At 50.6% G+C, this 17,237-nt stretch overlaps 1 protein-coding gene across 1 annotated transcript; it reads right to left on the bottom strand.

The window, feature by feature from the left end:
- Positions 1-1,451: 1,451 nt before the first annotated feature.
- Positions 1,452-5,715, bottom strand: THBD (thrombomodulin). The gene has a single exon (XM_068524412.1). It carries the CDS (start codon positions 5,427-5,429, stop codon positions 3,675-3,677), a length of 1,755 nt encoding a protein of 584 aa, XP_068380513.1. The 5' UTR covers positions 5,430-5,715; the 3' UTR covers positions 1,452-3,674.
- Positions 5,716-17,237: the final 11,522 nt, after the last annotated feature.

The raw sequence follows: 17,237 nt of genomic DNA, 5'->3' as shown, positions 1-17,237 counted from the left end.
TGACCAACCCCTGCTCCTCCTTCACGTCCAGAATTGTGTCAGCTGGTCCAGCAGGCTCTCCAGCCCTGTCGTGCTGTGCTCCTCCTCCCCGGCTCCTACCACTGTTTCAGAGGCAATTACAGTTTGGGGGGGGGGGCGGGGATCGTTTGTTGTATGTCTGTCTCCCCCACCAGAGCTCAAGCTTCTCAAGGCAGGGGTTTGTCACCATGCCTGTCACCCACCAGTGACAGAGCACATGCTCAATAAATATTTGCCGAACTGATCCAAGCGGTTCGGTCTGAGGGCAAAAAAGTCATTTGAGTCATAAAATCAAATTCTGACTCATCCACCCTGGCCTCCTTCCCCAGGCCCCATGAGCCCTGGAACGCCATCAGCGAACACACACCGCACACCACTGCTGAGACTGGGAGACCTGGATGACAACGATGTGAATAGAAGGCAGGGCCCACGGCCCATTTCACAAGGGCCACCCAGGTTTGAAACGCTGGGGGATCATTTTTAGAGTTAAGTGATTTGTTTATATGGTGTCTTTTTCAGAGAGAGGCTGAAGTTTGGAAATCTCAAGTTAAGGTGAAGCCTGTACACAGGGAGTTGGATCTCCCACGGGACAGGAAATGAGGTACATCGCGAGGGTCTGCGCCTCGCCACGCCTCGCCCCACCAGTGTCCTGGGGTCCAAGATGCCCCAGTAAGGGTTCTTGCCTCTGAGTCTTGAAAGCATGTTTTGGTTTTCTTGTGTTCTTGAGAAAGGATCTCTTCTTTGGAGGAAGACATCCTAAAGCAGTGAGACTTTGACAGTCAATTTGACTGCTCCTGGGAGCAGACCCTTTTGAAAAGTGGAAGGGCGGGTGGTGAGGATGATTGGTAAGGTATCACTCTCGCCTCTCGACCCCCAGCATGATTTATCTGCACCTGCTTTGCTCCCACTCATCGAGTTCTTCCTTCACACGTACCTATTATTGAATCTGGTTTTCTGCTAGCCTCCCGAGGTCCTGAGGGCAACACTGCTGCAGTGGCCATCTCGGGAGGGCACCCCTCACCTATCACCCACTCCACACACACCCCAAAACCGTCTCCTTCATCCAAGATGGATGTTGACATCTCCAACTGCATCTTCACGACAGCAACTACTCAGATTAAAACTGAGAAATTCGGCATGATCCAAATGTATAAAAATATTTGGATATTTGACTGAATTCAATTTTCTTCCAACTTTTGCTTTCTGAAAACTTTCAGAACACTGCGTATAAAATTCAGCCAGTTTCACCATCCCAGGAGAAGGGGCCCAAGAAATGTGTGTATTAAAAAGACAGTGTTTCCTATCTCCAAGAGAAATGAGGATGATTTAATACTGCATGAGACCTTGGTCTCTGAGCCACAGACTGACTTTTGTGTTTGCATATCTCTGAGAGCAGATAATGCCAAACCATTCACAGAGGGACACACAGCCAAGATTCTAAGAGATGCCCCAAGAAGGACTGTTTAACTCGTCCCAACAAATAATCCTATAATATATTTTAAAACACTTAGGCATAAGTCCTGTGTATGAAGTTGTTATGGTTACAGAAGGAAAAAACAAATATTTGTGCACACAGACATAACATGAAGTCCTTCTACAGTGAAAACAATCTCCTCTGGAAAGATCTTTGAAAGTCAGAGATGGAGCCTGGAGTAGATGGAGCTAGTGATGGGGTGGGCGGCAGCCTTTAAATGCTCCTCTTGGCATGCGCATTGTCCATGAGCCTCGTTTAATAACATAAAACGAGGGGGCTGGGGGAGAGAGGTGAACAGACACAAAACCCCAGGGCACTGTTATTTGTTTATTTTCTACTTGTGATGTCATAAGCAGGAGTTTTGCCTGTGTTCTAGTTTATCTCCAATAAATAAATAACTATGTACAAATGTGCTGAGTTTACAAAATGGTAGAGGAAAACCTTTGCATTACAAAAGATACATTTACATGATACACTTTTTTCCATACACAGAAGCATGAAGCATTTCATTCCTAGCTTACTTGAACCAAAGACCCTGTGTGGCAATGTCTAAAGGTGTGTACCTAGGCTTTTCTACCAGAAAGCAAAGCTATAAAAGGAAAATTCCTCAGTTTCTTGAGAATATAGGGCCTGACTTGGCCTGCTACTTATTACTCATCCATATTTAATCTATTCCAGAATGTTGGAAGCTGTCTGGAACAGCTCTCCTCAAATATACGAAGCAGACAACCCCCTGCTGATCTCGTTAAAATGCAGATTCTTGTGCAGTAGGTGGGATGGAGCCTGAGTGTCTGCATTTCTAACCAGCTGGCAGGGGCAGCTCCAGCCTCTTGTCCCGGGACCACGTTCCAAATGGCTGGGCTTAGAAGGCCCCTCCGAACTGGGAGAACTTCTCGAGGGCCTGATCAAGGTGAGGCCCTAATTGGCCATGCTCCAGGCTGCATCCCCAAACTCCCAAATTCAAGAAACCAGTAGAGCTGGTTTTATTTGGGCCTACAAATGACAAGAACAGTGAGAGTCCAAATGGTCATTGGCATGAATCCTGCAGCTCAAAACTTTCTTACACTGTCTCCCGGGAGGTGCTTCCATCTTCTCTCAGTTTAGAGCAACCATGTGAACAAAGATTTTCAACATTGTCAAAAATAACTAATAATAATAATAATAGGAATAATAATAATAGGAAAAGACACTGCATCAGAAGCTTAACAACAAGGACTACTTTTCAGTCCAAATCAAAACAACAACAACAATAAAACGGAGGTTCATTGTTTAAAAATAAAAATGAAAATCTCCTTGCATTGAATTCCTGTGGTAGTCCAGCAACATTAGTCTAACAAATGCCCTTCACGTCTTAACCTTCGTTAAAATGATATTGCTCTGGAAGCCTGAAATTTCAGGATAAATTAGCAAATCTGCTGAAAGAACAAATTCCCAACCATTCTTATTTCTAGTGTTTTTGTTTCTGTTTCACATAACAGTTCTGCCCAGGCAGACAGCTAAGGGCAGAAGTAGGGTCCAATACAGGTAGGGTGGCTCAGGTGGGTTGGCCGAGTTCCTGGGAGGGGTAAATTGGGAGAAACGAAAGGGCTGAAATGCGGCTTGGCTTCATAAATGCGAGAGGGCTGGAAAAGATAGTATAAGGGCCCCATGACAAGGGGGAGCACATAAACATATAGCCAGGGAAGGGGAGAGAGGGGAAGGGAGAAAGGAGGGAGGGATACAAAGTGGGTGTCGGAGACACAAGGGTAGGGAAAGAAGCCGAAGAACAAAAAATACTTAAAAAATAAATATCTTGGTCATTATCTATGACTCAATTACACTTCGCTTAGTCCACTGGGATGAAGTCTGCCCCAAGGCTGCCAACCAAGAACACTCACCCCTCCTGTGCCCCTTGGTGAGGGCATCGGACACTTTGCAATCTTGTCACTATAAAACTGCCATCTCTGCCCACTTGTCCGATGACACCATGGAAATGGCTGGGGCCATACTTCTTCCAACGCGCCCCCACCCCCATAGCCAAGCGTAGAAGCAGCGAAAGAAGAGGAGCGAGCGTCTTCTCCAGTTCTGACGCCAGCCAAGGTGCTTTGGGGTAGTGGGAGAGAAAGGCTGGAGAGGGGAGGAGCAATGAGTCCCAGGAGGGAGGAAAAGGCCACCCAACACCTGGGCCAGGGAGGGAGGTCCCTCAGAGTTTCTGAGGCGTCCGCTCGGTCTTCACGTGCTGCAGTACCACCTCCTTGGCGGGGACCCCACACTTGTACTCCAGCTCCGCCCGCGAGGTGACTTGCTTCTTGCGCAGGTGGCAGAGGAGCGCCAAAAGCGCCACGACCAAAGACAGGCTCGCGATGGAGATGCCGACGAGCACGCCCGAATGCAGAGGCCCCGCGGGCGGGGGCGAGGGGCGAGGGGTGGCGCCAGGAGTCGGGCTGCCCGGGAGCGCCCCAGAGCCGCCGTCCTCCTCGTCGCCGCCCTGGTCGCCGCCGCTCACCTTGATGGGGTCACAGTCGGTGCCAGCCTGGCCGAAGAGGGCCGTGTCGGGCCCGCAGATGCACTCGTAGGTGCCGGGGAGGTTGTGGCACTTGCCAGGGCAGTAGCCGTTGTTGCACTCGTTGATGTCCGTGCACACGGAGCCCTCGTCCAGGATGTAGCCCTCGGGGCACCGGCAGATCGCCAGGTTGTTGGGGTCGCAGTCGGCCGGGCACGAAGTCTGGTTGCAGAACATCTGGCACCTGTGCGGGGCGTGGGGGATGGGCGCGAAGCCCTCGGCGCAGATGCAGAGGTAGTCAGTTCCGCCCACGGGCTGGCACTGGTACTCGCAGTCAGTGCCGAAGCACGGGTCCACAGGCTCCACGCACTCGCCGTCCACCAGGTCGAAGCCGGGGAAGCAGTGGCACTGGAAGCCGCCCTTCGTGTTGACACAGCTCTGCGGGCACGGGCTGGGCACCTGCATGCAGTCATCCACGTCCTCACACCGGTGCTGGTCCGCAGCCAGCCGGTAGCCCGTCGCGCACATGCACGTGTAGTTGGTGGGCGCGTCGGGGAAGCCGGGGACGCAGAAGTGCTCGCAGAGTTGGTGGCACGGGTGCTCGGCCGGCACCGCACAGGAGCGCCCGTCCGCCTGCAGGGCGGCGTCGGCGGGGCAGAGGCAGCTCGACGCCCCGGCGCTCCCGTTGCACGCGTGCTCGCAGCCGCCGCCCTCCACGCTGCAGGCCCAGGCGCCCGGCGCCTCCCGGCCCCAGCGCGCCTCGGCCTCAGCGGGCGGCACCGCGCACTCCAGCTTCACCCCGAGGGGCATCACGGCGGCCGAGCTGCCCAGCGGCAGGGCCTGGAAGTCCGCGCCGCGGGCCCCGAACGGGGTGCTGTAGGTGACGGAGACGCCGGCGGCCGCCGCGGCGCCGGGCTCCACAACCAGCGGCCGGCAGGAGGCGGCGAAGTTGAACTCGCAGAGAAAGCCGTCGGCCTCCGCGCCGCACGGCAGCTCCTCCCAGGCCGGCTCTCCCGGTGCCGGAGCCCCGGCCGCCGAGACGGCGACGCACAGCGGACCGCAGAGGGGCGTCCCGTCGTCGTGAGGCCGCGCCCACCTGCTGTAGCTGGTGCGTTTGTCGCCCGTAACCCACTGGAAGCCGCGCAAGGGCTCGCGGTGCCCCGGGTCGCCGCAGCCGGGCGGGAGCTGCAGGCCGATCCAGAGCCGCGGGCCATCGCCGCCGTCGCCGCTCAGTAGCAGGGAAATGACATCCGCTGCCACCGAGGAGCGCACGGTCATCAGGTGGCCCCGCAGCTGCTCGCAGACCCGGCTGGCGGCGAAGAAAGTCGCGGGGCCCCGGAAGAGCGCGAAGCAGTCGTGCTCGACGCACTGGCTGCCGAGTGGCTGCGGCTCCGGGGGCGCCGGGAGCCCCAGGCCGGCGGGGGCCAACACGCCGAGGAGCAGGACGCGGAGCATAGTGTCCGCACGCCGCGCGCAGGGGCCCGGCCGGGGCTGAGAGGCGCAGGGCGCCGCCGGCGACAGCCGCTCGCGTCGGTCCCGGACTAGGCGCGTCCGGCTGCGGCGCGCAGCCCCGGCGAGGCAGCCTCTGACAGGCGGGCGGGCCTGGGCCCGAGTTTATAAGTGCGCGGCCCCCCTCCCTGGACGTTCGGGAAAAGGAAGGAAGTGCCTGGTGGGAAGGGCTGATGCTGCATTCTCGGATTACTGGGTTCTCCGGACGCCCTGCGCCCGCCCTCGCGCCCGGGATCACCTCGCGGGGATGAGTAAACTCGGCCCCGGCTGGGAGGTCCTCGGGCGGGGCCAGCAGCGCAGGCTCCCGGGAGGGCAGCACCTCTGTCAGCGCGGCGACAGGACCCGCCCCACGCGTGCAGCCCTACAAGGGGCTTAACCCGCAGCCCTTAACCTCCGGTCCTCTTTCTTTTCCTTCATCAATGTGTTGTTACCACCTATTTCAAGGAAAGGCTGGATTGCGGAGCTGTGGGAAGAGGAGACTGGGCGAGGAGGGCTTGGAATGAGAGGTGGGGACGTAGCGCCCAGGACCTGCAGGCTGCGGGAGGAGTTGCCCGCCACCCAGAGGGGCTGCCTAGGGCGTGGCCTTCCCCAAAAAACACAAGCGCAGGGCGAGCGAGCCACACCCGCCCCGGCCAGGGCGCCTAGAGAAGGAGGCGCTTGGAGACAGAGGGCGTGGCTGAGGCGACCACGCGCAAAGGAGGAGGACTGGCCTCACACCCAGTCCCCGAGTGGGGACCCACGAGTCCCTGAGTGCCAGCTGCCACGGCCAGTCCTCATCTCATCGCGTGAGAAAGTCGTGGGGACACTGTCAGGGCGTCAAGGTCTTGCCACCCTTCGGAAGTGGTAGCAGGCGAATTCCCGCCGAGCCCTGTAGGGGCGAGCGAGTTTAGCCTGTTTGGTCTGAGTTCTTCCAGCATCTCAGAGGGACTGTGCAACTCGCACCCCCAAAGGGACGCGCGGTGTGCCCTCGCAGGGAGGGTCTGTCTGTTGAGGGTTTTTCCCTTTGGCTGAGCAATCAGATTGACACAGAGGAGCACATAAATGCCACTTGGGCGGCAAAGGACATAGACGAGGGGCTGTCCTGGGCACGCGCGGGGTGGGGAGCGCTGGGAGGAGACTGGAATCTGTCACTTCCGCGACCTTATCCGCTCACTCTCGGATCAAGAATGCGGAGGGGTGGGTCCAAAGCAGAACGGTGAGAGGCAAACTTTTTTTTTTTTTAACACCCTGTGCCATCCTCCGCCGCGGTCACTTACTGCGACGCGCCAGGCGGCGGCGCTGTTGAACTCTAAACGAAACCAAAGACGTTGGTGAACTCGAACTTGGGCTGAAAGGGTTAGGGTGTGGGGACGCAGAGGCCTCTCCCCCGGCAGGACACGCGGACCCCTCGTCCTACCCGAGGATCGGGCCCCCACGTCCAGCAGAGCCCAGGACTTGCGAAAGAACAGGAGAGTGTGGTGTCTTCACCTGCGGAAGACAAGCACCTGCTGGCGGACGGGCTGACCGCAGTGACCAAGGGGGCGGCGCGGGGACACTCCGAAAGCGAAAGGGGGGAGGCACTGTGGTCCCCTGCACTCCCTGACGCCTGCCCGCGGGCACAGAGCCTCCTGAATATCCCGCTGCCCCCCGCGCCCCACGAAAAGGGGCACCGAGGTCTGAGGCTCCCCGGAGTGGGATCGACTGTCCTTCCGAGAGGAGGAAGGAAAGACCCCCAGATCGGAGAGCCGTGCAGCCCCGGGTGGGGGCGGGGCAGGCGCTGGCCTGACATCCCACTGGCTGCAGAGTTGAGTCAGGGGTCACGACTCTGGCCGCCTTGGAAAGGCTGTCTCGGTGCAACGGGCCTGGGGCGGGGCGGGGCCTCCAGACACCGGCTGGAACTCGCCCCTACAGAGACCTCAGAGGTGGGCGCGTGAGACGGGAAAGGGGACCGGACCAGCCACACCCTTTGTTCAGCATTTACAAAGGATTTCAGGACTATGGCGGACAAAGCCATAAACGAAGGGCGGGGCCCTCTGAGCCCCTGCCAGCCCTTAAAGGAGTTAAGGGACGTTGAAGCGTCAGGTCTGGCCGTCACCAGGCTGGGTCACTTCACGGATGAGTTCTAGCTGATTCACCCTTAGCCAAAGAGCTTTATCAAGTGTGGCAAGCAGCTTTTTTCTTAAGAGATGTAAAAAAGAACTTTCTAGTTCTAACATGAACGCCTGGTAGACTTGTTAACCCCTAGGTCCCCTGATGAAGACCCTGCTTGGCACTGTTTCTCTCCAGAAACAGTTCCGTCTAGCTCTGTGGGAAGAGGGAAGGGAGTGGCTTCCCGCTGGGAGTACCTGACCCCACTCTCCTGCACCTGTGCTGGAGATTCGAGCTAGATTCTAGCCAGGGCAGTTCCACACGGAAGTCAAATAAAAGGCATCCAGATTGGAAAGGAAGAAATAAAATTCTCTCTTTATTCATGATATTGTCTCGTTTGTATATGGAAAATCCTAAGAAAACTATTCAAAACCTATAAGAACTAATAAACAATTTCAGCGTTACAGGTTACAAAATCAATACATAAAAATCACTTGCATTTTAACGATGCACAAATTGAAAGTGAAATTACAAAACAATTCCGTTTACAATAGCATTAAAAAAGAATGAAATACTTAGGAATAAATTTAACAGAAGTGCAAAATGTATACTCTGAAAACTGCAAACAATGTTGAAAGAAATTTTAAAAGACCTAAATAAATGGAAAGACATCCTATGTTTATGGATTGGAAGATTTAATATGGTTAAGGTGGCAAAATTCCCAAAATTCATCTACAGATTCAGTGCAGTCTCTTAAAATATCTGCTGATTTCTCTACAGAAATTTTCATGCTGATCTTAAAATTCACATGGAAATTCAAGGGACTCTGAATAACCAAAATAATCTTGGAAAAGAGAAACAAGACAGAAGGATTCACACTTCTTGATTTCAAAATTTACTACAAAGCTGCAGTAATCAAAACAGTGTGGTTCTGGCATAAGGAAAGACATAAATCAATGGCACAGAATTGAGAGTCCAAAAATAAACCCTTTGAAGATATACAAATGGCCAATAAGCACATGAAAAGATGCTCAAAAATAAAACTTTTTGTATTTAATTTTAGTCAATTAATTTCCACAAGAGTGCCAAGACAATTAAATGGAGGAAAAAATAGTCTTTTTTATTCTAGCCATCCTAGTGAGAGTGAACTGGTTTCTCAGTGTGGTTTGATTTACATTTGCCTGGTAGCTAATGATGTTGAACATCTTTTCATGTGCTTATTGGCCATTTGTATGTCTTCTTTAGTTGAATGTCTCTTCAGACTCTTTACCTGTGTCTTAATTGGATTAGTTGTCTTTTTATTATTGACTTTTTCCAGCGACTCACAGATGCTGGTGCAAGTACACGGCCTATTTTCATCAACCAGGGTTGCAGACCAGCTACTGCAGACCTCGGGGGTCTGAGAACAGGCCTGCAGGATGGTTTGGCAGCTCCCGGGTGGACAGACTGAGAACATCTGGAACTTGGGCAGATGGGCCCCCCGGGGGAGTGAAGGAGTCACAGAGAGCAGCTGTGGGGAGGGAGCTCTGCTCTGGGGTAAGGGGCTGCCAACATTTGAGTTCATCACTCAGAAATCCCACTTCCACCCACAGGCCTGGAGGTGCCTGGGGTTCCATCTAGCTCTGTGGGAAGAGGGAAGGGAGTGGCTTCCCGCTGGGAGTACCTGACCCCACTCACCTGCACCCAGAGCCAGCCCACCCACCAAAGGAGGGGGAAGCATTCACCCACACCCAAACCACTGGGAATGCTTCTCAGACTGGGAATAATTTTGAAGCCAGATCCCAGAGAAGCACTGGCAAAGGCTTCTCTTTAGAGTTTATTCTCCTTTGGATGGGACTTTTGGGACATTTAGCAAGACCCAGCCTTCCAAAGTCCCTTAAAGGACCCCCCAGGAAAGGGGACATACTTATCTCATGTTCCACAGGCAATGAGGAAGGATGCTTCCTCCTAGGAACTGGACGTCACTTTTATGCTCCTGATGGCCAGCTGGCCACTGAAGAATTCGGAGTCAACAGATGCAGGGGAGAATCCTGGCAGCATCGTCCATGGTGCATATTTAAAACTCCAGCTGGTCCTACCACAACCAGGGTAAATACACACTGCTGATAACATGTAAATCCAGAACTTGAAATAAGTTACAGAGAAACCATGACTCTGTTTTCTCACAGTGTTTGCTCTTCTGCTGTTTTCCTGTGGTCTTGAGCTTGGACATCATTTTCGTATTTTATCCGTAATCTCAAAGTCGTATTTCATGGGGAGTTAAGCAGTCTCTAAATCAGGGGAAAATAATGATTGAAAAAATACATATTTGGCTTCCTGTTTCCCAGAAAGTATTTGCTGCCATTTCCATTTCTGGCCCAGCATCTTTCCAAAGAGTTGAGAATGTCATTTAAATGAGTCAGTCCCCAGAGCTCAGTAGAAGTGACAAAAATGTCGACACCCTGCCCCAGACTGTTCGTGCATCGCCACCTCTGGCCGAGTGAGAGGCAGCTGGGGTCGGAAACAGGCAGAGGGAGCGGAAGGGATCTGCTAGCCAAGCGGCCGCCTTGTCCCTCCACCATGAGGTCCCAGACCAGCATCCTCACCTGGGGGCTGGTTAGAATGCAGCATCTCTGCCCCCACCCTGTGCCTCCCGAATCAGAATCTGCCTTTGACCAGATCCCAGAGACGAGGGGCGCACACACTCCCCCAGCGTGGTTGTGCTGGAAAAGGACCCAGCCGGGCAGCAGAATGGCCTCATTGAGACCTCGCACTGAAGCAGCTCCTTCCCTGGGCCCCCCATAGAGGTTCACTGACCCGCTCAAGTTTGTGGAAAGGAGCCCTCAAGACCAGCAGCATCAGTGTCACGTCTTCTCTCTGTAAGCACCATTTGTCACCTTGAACTTGTCAGAAAGGCAGACTCCTGGGCCCAGCCCAGACCTCCTGAAACAGAAACTCCAGGGCTTAGGCCCAGCCATCTGGGTTTGGGCAAGCCCTCCTGGGAATTCTGATGCACAAGCATGAGAACCACTGGCTCATCATGTAGATGATGTGGCCCCAAGGCTCTGATCACATCCTCATCCTCATCCTTCTCCTGGGCCGTCCACTTTGGGTCCTGGCCCCGCCAACACATCCATGGACCTGCAACCACAGTTCCTGCTTGCAGGGGCACAGCTAACCCAAATCGTATTCTGATGAGGTCATGGAAATATATTTTTAAGCCAAGCTAAGTGGAATTTGTAGAATTTTGCCACAAAGAAGGTGCAGCAGGCATCATGATCAGGAGGCTGAAAGTCACACATTGGGATAAAAGCAGGAAGGTTGAAGGGATCCAGGATGCTAAGAGCATCAAGAATTCAGAGCCCCAGCCTTGGACCGTCAACTTCTGGACTTCCTGTCATGGAAGACAAATAAATCTCTATTTGGTTCCTCCACTGTAATCGGATTTCTGTTTCATGCAGCCAACCACCTGCCCAGTTGGTGCAAACTTGAATAAGTTGAAGTGTAGCTTCCTGGATTGCCATTTATCTGATCTAATTTATTTAAATTTCAAAGCCTGATTCTTATTTTTAGTCAAATGTCATCACTAAATAGTACCTTCTGTGTGTTCATGAGGTCACATCCCTCAAACCAGAGGTCAACAAAAGGGACAGATAGTATTTTAGCACAACGTTGGGCACATAAGATGAACTTGAACAAGTATGACTACTCTTAGCTCTGTTTCTATGACAGAAAAGCTCTCTGAAATTCAACTTCTCTTCTCAAAATGAGGATAAAAGCTACATCCTAGGGTTAGATGACAAAATCTGGGTCCTAGGGCTACTCTGAACCTCTGGATCTGCTTCATGGACACCCGGATGGGCAGGGGAAGCAGGCAGGTCCATGGGGCAAGTACCGAGTTATTTGTTCCAGAAAACAGCTGCTGCTGTGTATGCTGCTGTCAGCAATTACACTTCTGCTTATACTGATATCCAAGCCTCAATGTCCAGAAAATTGTTATGAGGATCCAGGGCCCTCAAGACTTCAAGCTTATGAAGACATATGATCATCTTCAAGAATCTACACACCAAGGTCACACAAAACTAATGGGTTCAACTTCAGTTTTAATCTAAAATTACTGTGTCAAACCCCAGTCATTTAGATGAAATCTAGGAGCATGTGTTTGTCTTGCTGGGTGAGGAAGGAAAGTGGGTCTGGAAAATATGAAAAGTCTGAATTAGAGAATGTTTTAAATGGCAACAAGGCAGACACTCTTGGTTGACTGACCCCTCCCCCATCCACAACCCCTCACAGGCCTGTTCTCTAAGGACCCTCCCAGTGGTCAGTCTAGAGACGGTCATGTTGTCCAATTTTAGCCAATGGGATATTTTTAAAAACTGCTTGGTGGGCTATCTGGAGGATCCTTCAAAAAGGACAAATATAAGATGTGTTTCTGGTAAAAAAGAAATTTTTAATTCTGGACAAAATATAAAAAACAACTATTTGAAGACACTGGATAGTGACCAGAATCAGACAGAAACTGGAGGGATTTAACCCTTCAAAGAAGGAAGCCACTTTGGGTGAGATCCATGTTTATTCATACTTTCTCCTCAGCACACTCGCAATTCACAAGGTGTGGGGCAACTAAAACCCATTAAGAGAATGAAAAGATAAGCCACAGACTGGGAGAAAATCTTTGCAAAAAAATTTTCCATAAAGGACTGGTACCCAAAATACACAAAGGAACTCTTAAAAGTCAACAATAAGAAAACAACCCAATTTTAAAATGGGCAAAAGACCTTAACAGACACCTTGCCAAAGAAGACACACAGATGACAAATAAGCTTATAAAAAGGTGCTCCACATCATGTCATCAGGGAAGGCAAATTAAAACAAAAATGAGATGCCACTACACACCTATTAGAATGGCCAAAATCCAGAACACTGACAATACCAAATGTTGAGGAGGATGTGGAGCAATAGGAACTCTCATTCATTGCTGATGGGAATGCAGACAGTTCAGCCACCTTGGAGGACAGTCTGGTAATTTCTTACAACACTAAACATATTCTTATAATATACAGTAATCACACTATCGGGTATTCACATGAATGAATTAAAAACTTACGTCCACACAAACACATGGATGTTTATAGTAATTTTATTGATGATTGCCAAAACTTGGAAGCAACCAAAATATCCTCCAATAGGTAAATGGATAAATAAATGGTGGTACATCCAGACAGTGCAATATTATTCAAACCAAAAAAGAAATGAGCTATTGAGCCATGAAAAGACATGGAGGAAGCTTAAATGCATATTGCTAAGCCAGTCTGCAAATGCTACATGCTGTATGATTCCAAATGTATGACATTCTAGAAAAGGTAAAACTACAGAGACAGTGAGAGATCAGTGGTTGCCAGGGCTTTGGGGAAGGGGGGAAGAGGTGAACAGTGGAGCACTGGGGGTTTTAGGGCAGGGAAACTATTATGTGTGATACTGCACTGGTGGATACATGTCATGATATATTTTTCAAAACCCATAGAATGTACAATACAAAGAGTGAACCCTAATGTAAACTATGGACTTTAGTTAATAATAATGTGTCAATATTGGCTCATCATTTTACCCTATGTACCTCACCAAAGCCAAATCCTAATAACAGGAAACTGTAAAGTGTTGAGAGATTATATGGGAACTCTCTGTACTTTCAACTCAATTCTTTTGTAAACTACTCAAAAAATGAAGTCTAGTAATGAAAAACACAATACTTGGCTAGCCCAAAATAAAACAAGAAAAAAGAATCAGAAGAAAAACAAAAAAGTAGGAAAGGCAGAAAACAAGTAACAAAACAACAGGCTTGAACCCGATAAACTCTGATGCCATCAACTCGAATGCCTAGAACAGGCAAATGGAATGGATAGTGATGGGAAGCCAAGCGGTGTTGGTCTACGCAGTGGGGATGGGAACGAACTGGGAGGAGCACAGGGGACCCGCTGGGTGGTGGGAGGTCCTCTTGATTGGAGCAATGGTTATGGGGTGGTGTGTACACTTACCACAACTCAGCAAATTGTAGAGTTGGGATTGGTACATTTCTCTGCCTATAAATAAGAAAAAAAGGACTGCCTTTGTAGGGCCATGTGGTAAACATGAGGATGAAAGCCACAAGCTGGTGATGAAGGACCAAAAAAATGGAAGGCAGTTGACAGCGGCTGTGGCAGCCTGAGATTTTCCATCTCTGGACCCTTTGTCATGTGAGAAAATAAGCCTTATGCTAATCAGGCTTTATTATGGGCAAGCGAATTCACCACTAAATACTACAAGTTCACTTAACATAAAAGTAGAAACAGAATAAAATACCCAGAACAAATATTGAACAGATATTGATTCATTTGCATTCATGTGAGAATATTTGTAATTCCCATCTGTTCTACACAAATGGATGTAAACATTGGGATAAGTGCACCTGAAGATGAATTTTGTAGGCTAAACAGCTCAGCTAAAAATCTCTTATGAACCTCATTTCCCCCAGCAAAACTTTATTTATTTATTCATTCATTCATTCTGGTTTGTTTTCTTGTTTGTTAAGCTAATGCATGAGTTGATTCCAGACCATGTGACTCCAAATTTTGAAATAACAAGGTCCAAATGAATCATCTTTTCCTATGCTCAAAAAAGGATAAGTGCCTCATGTTGAAGAACGTTCAGCATGTAACTAAAGTTAACAAACAGCATTTCATTTCGGCCTCAAAACATTAAACAGCAAATCCAGTCTCTGAACATCAAAGCCATTCTGGGCATCTGGTCCCCTCTGAAAAAGCCTCTTAAAGAAAGGCCATGACATTACTGCAGACACTGGTCTCACTTCAAACCTGGCATCTGCAGTGCCCAGGAGCTTTTCCAAGGTTGTTTTTACCTATGAATTTTAATAACATGAACAGTTGTTCCCATAGTAAAAGATGCTTCCCTAAAAGTGCAGGGCCTGAAGATCAAGGGTTTGGCCATTGCTCAGAAGGAAATGCAATTAGATGACTTGAAGGAGGAGGATGAGAGAAGGAACTGGACACTGAATCTGAAAAAAGAATACTCAGCATGGTGTTGGGGATGGGGAGTGGGCATGGAGCAGATGAGGGGGTGGCGGGGAGACCTCTTCTTCATGAGGTATGTGCATCTTTGGATGGAGGCCAGGAAAATGAAGGGGATTAATGATTCCCGAGCTGCCCTGGAGGGAGGTAGAGAGAAGACTGGGCACAGAAGGTGTGTCCAGGTCCAGGCTCGGTAAATAAACCTCCTGTGAATACCTGTGGCCAAGACTGTGAGGATCGTGGTTTCATCGCCCTTGAGTAAATGTCTAAGAGCAGAATTGGTAGGTCATATGTGTATGTTTAACATTTTAAGAAACCAGCCAGCTGTTTCTGATGAAGGTGCACCTCTGACATTGCCATCACTGTGCACCAGAGGTCCAGTGGAGAAGTCACCTCTGACGGCAGGATACAGCCACACCTCCTCCTCCACGACGCACGAACGTACCATTGTGACCAAGACAGAACCGGGAAGGCCCCTGCGGGGTCAGTGAGGGCACAGACACAAGATGCGCCCTCAGATCACGGTGGGTCTCAGGTGCACAAGCTCTCTGGGGATGGCAGAGAGCTTTTGAGAAGTACTAGTGTGTGTGTGTGTGTGTGTGTGTGCACATGCGTGTGTGGTTGGGGGAATACACAAGCGTAGGGATACAGGGATGCTCATTTGGACATAAGCTATTATTAGAAATACCCATCATTGCTCAGTGCTCCACCTTCCTGTCTCAAATAGGTTGAGAGCCAGCCTGTCTCCTCACTGGCTTCTGGTTGACACTTTTGGGTTTAGTCGGAGGCAGTGAGACCTAGTGACATGGTCAGGCTGCAGGATTTCACAGCCCTACTTCACCACTTGTCAGCTGTGACCGTGGACAAGTTTAGCAACTACTCTGTGCCTCTGGTTCCCTACCTATAAAGTGGGGAGAGTGATACTGGCTGTTTCCCAATAAATAAATACCACTTTCTATCTTGTAGTAGTAAAAGTTTGGTGAATTTTCCTGCCACCTTGCTTTAATAACGTGTCCTGTGAACTATCTATCCAGGTGGCCTTACGTTGACAACATTTGAAACCTGGTTGTGTGTAAAGCTCTGTGTGAGGCTCACCCTTCCCTCAGGTGCCTCCCAGCCTCGCAAGAAGACAGACACGGGAACACTGAGCAGTCACGCCAAGAACAAAGGGACGGGGCCATCAGAGAAATCTGGAAAGAGAACTCTCTCTTCAAGGACTCAGCTGCCTCCTGAAGAAATCTGCTGTGACTTGCGGAGGAAGGAAGGGCTGTCTCAGCCAGGTGTAGAGGACAGGTGAGGACAGGTGAAGATGCGGCCGGGGGCCCAGCCACAGCCCTGAGACTGTCACTGTGGTCAGGTCAAATTCCATCCTCCCATGTCTGCGCCTCTGTACCTGAAGTCTTCTCCCATCCCAAGAGTGGAGGCCCCTCTGGAAGTGCCGGGAATTACCCATCACCCTGCAGCAGCCCCATCCATTATTGGCGGCAGTTGGTGTATCAATACCCCGGTTCCCTTGGCCCTCGGGTAGGATACATTCCCAGAGTTTCCACGGTTGTATCACCTCCCCGTGACTCTACCGCTAACGCTGTCCTTCCCAATAAACTACTTGCACTGGAATCCCTGCCTCCAGGTCTGCTTCTGGAACAAAGGGAGCCTGGAGACCAGATGGATATGAGAGCAACTGTCCAAGAGCAGTAGGGACGTCCTGAGTGTGCGCAGTGCCCTCTGCCGGAGACGGGGCCAGGTGAGCAGACAGCGGTGGGGCAGCTAGTGGACTCTGGTCGGAGAGGAGGCCACGGACAACATCAGGGTTTAAAATAGGGCCCTCTGGGTGCAGCGTTGGCTTCCCCTGCCTGCTGTCCTGCTCCAGGGCCCCCAGGGCAGCCATGCATCCAACAAACAGTTATTGAGCACCACTGTGTGCCAGGCCCGGGACGTATCAGGGACCAAACAACAACAAAAATCTGCCCTGGAGGAGCTTACATATATATAAATATAGGCAATAAATAATAAATCATAGTTACTGGAGGAGACGATACACCATGTTAGAAGGTGACCAGTGCTTTGGGAAGGGCCAGGGCCACTGGGAGGGCTGGAGAGAAAGTGGGATTTCACAGCCACCTCAAGATGGAAGAAAGACAAGGAGCGGAGGAAAGTCAAGAGACACAGGGAGAAGGACCATCCAAAACCACTTCCAGAATAAGAGAGTGAAGAGGATGGCCAGGACGGAATGCTCCCAATAATGAGAGAAGAAAACTGCCCCCGACTGGATAAAGGAGAGGTGCTCTTGGTGGACCCCCAGACCAGCAATAGCAGCTTCCCCTGGAAACCTGCTAGAAATGCAGATTCTCGGGCTCCAGCCCAGACCTACTCACTCAGACCCTCTGGGCTGAGGCCTTGCAGGGGCTCCAGGCTCCTACGAAGGAGAAAGAGGGCCCAGAGCAGGCAGGATGGTAACACATAGAGAGACAAACATAAAGAAAGCTGAAAACAAAGAAATTTTAACTGAAAAAGTTTGTATTCATAAAATGCCACAAATTAACTGGGTATATCAGTCTCAAGGGTTAGACAAAATAGAATTTGACGTGAAAATGTCCAAAAAGTTATATTTCATATTGGTAAAGAAAGCAATATGCCAGACGCA

The sequence above is a fragment of the Eschrichtius robustus genome, chromosome 16 (assembly GCF_028021215.1).
Source record: "Eschrichtius robustus isolate mEscRob2 chromosome 16, mEscRob2.pri, whole genome shotgun sequence".
NCBI classification, from domain to species: Eukaryota; Metazoa; Chordata; class Mammalia; order Artiodactyla; family Eschrichtiidae; genus Eschrichtius; species Eschrichtius robustus.
Note: the sequence above shows the minus strand (reverse complement) of the source record. Positions and strands in the feature narration are given on the sequence as shown.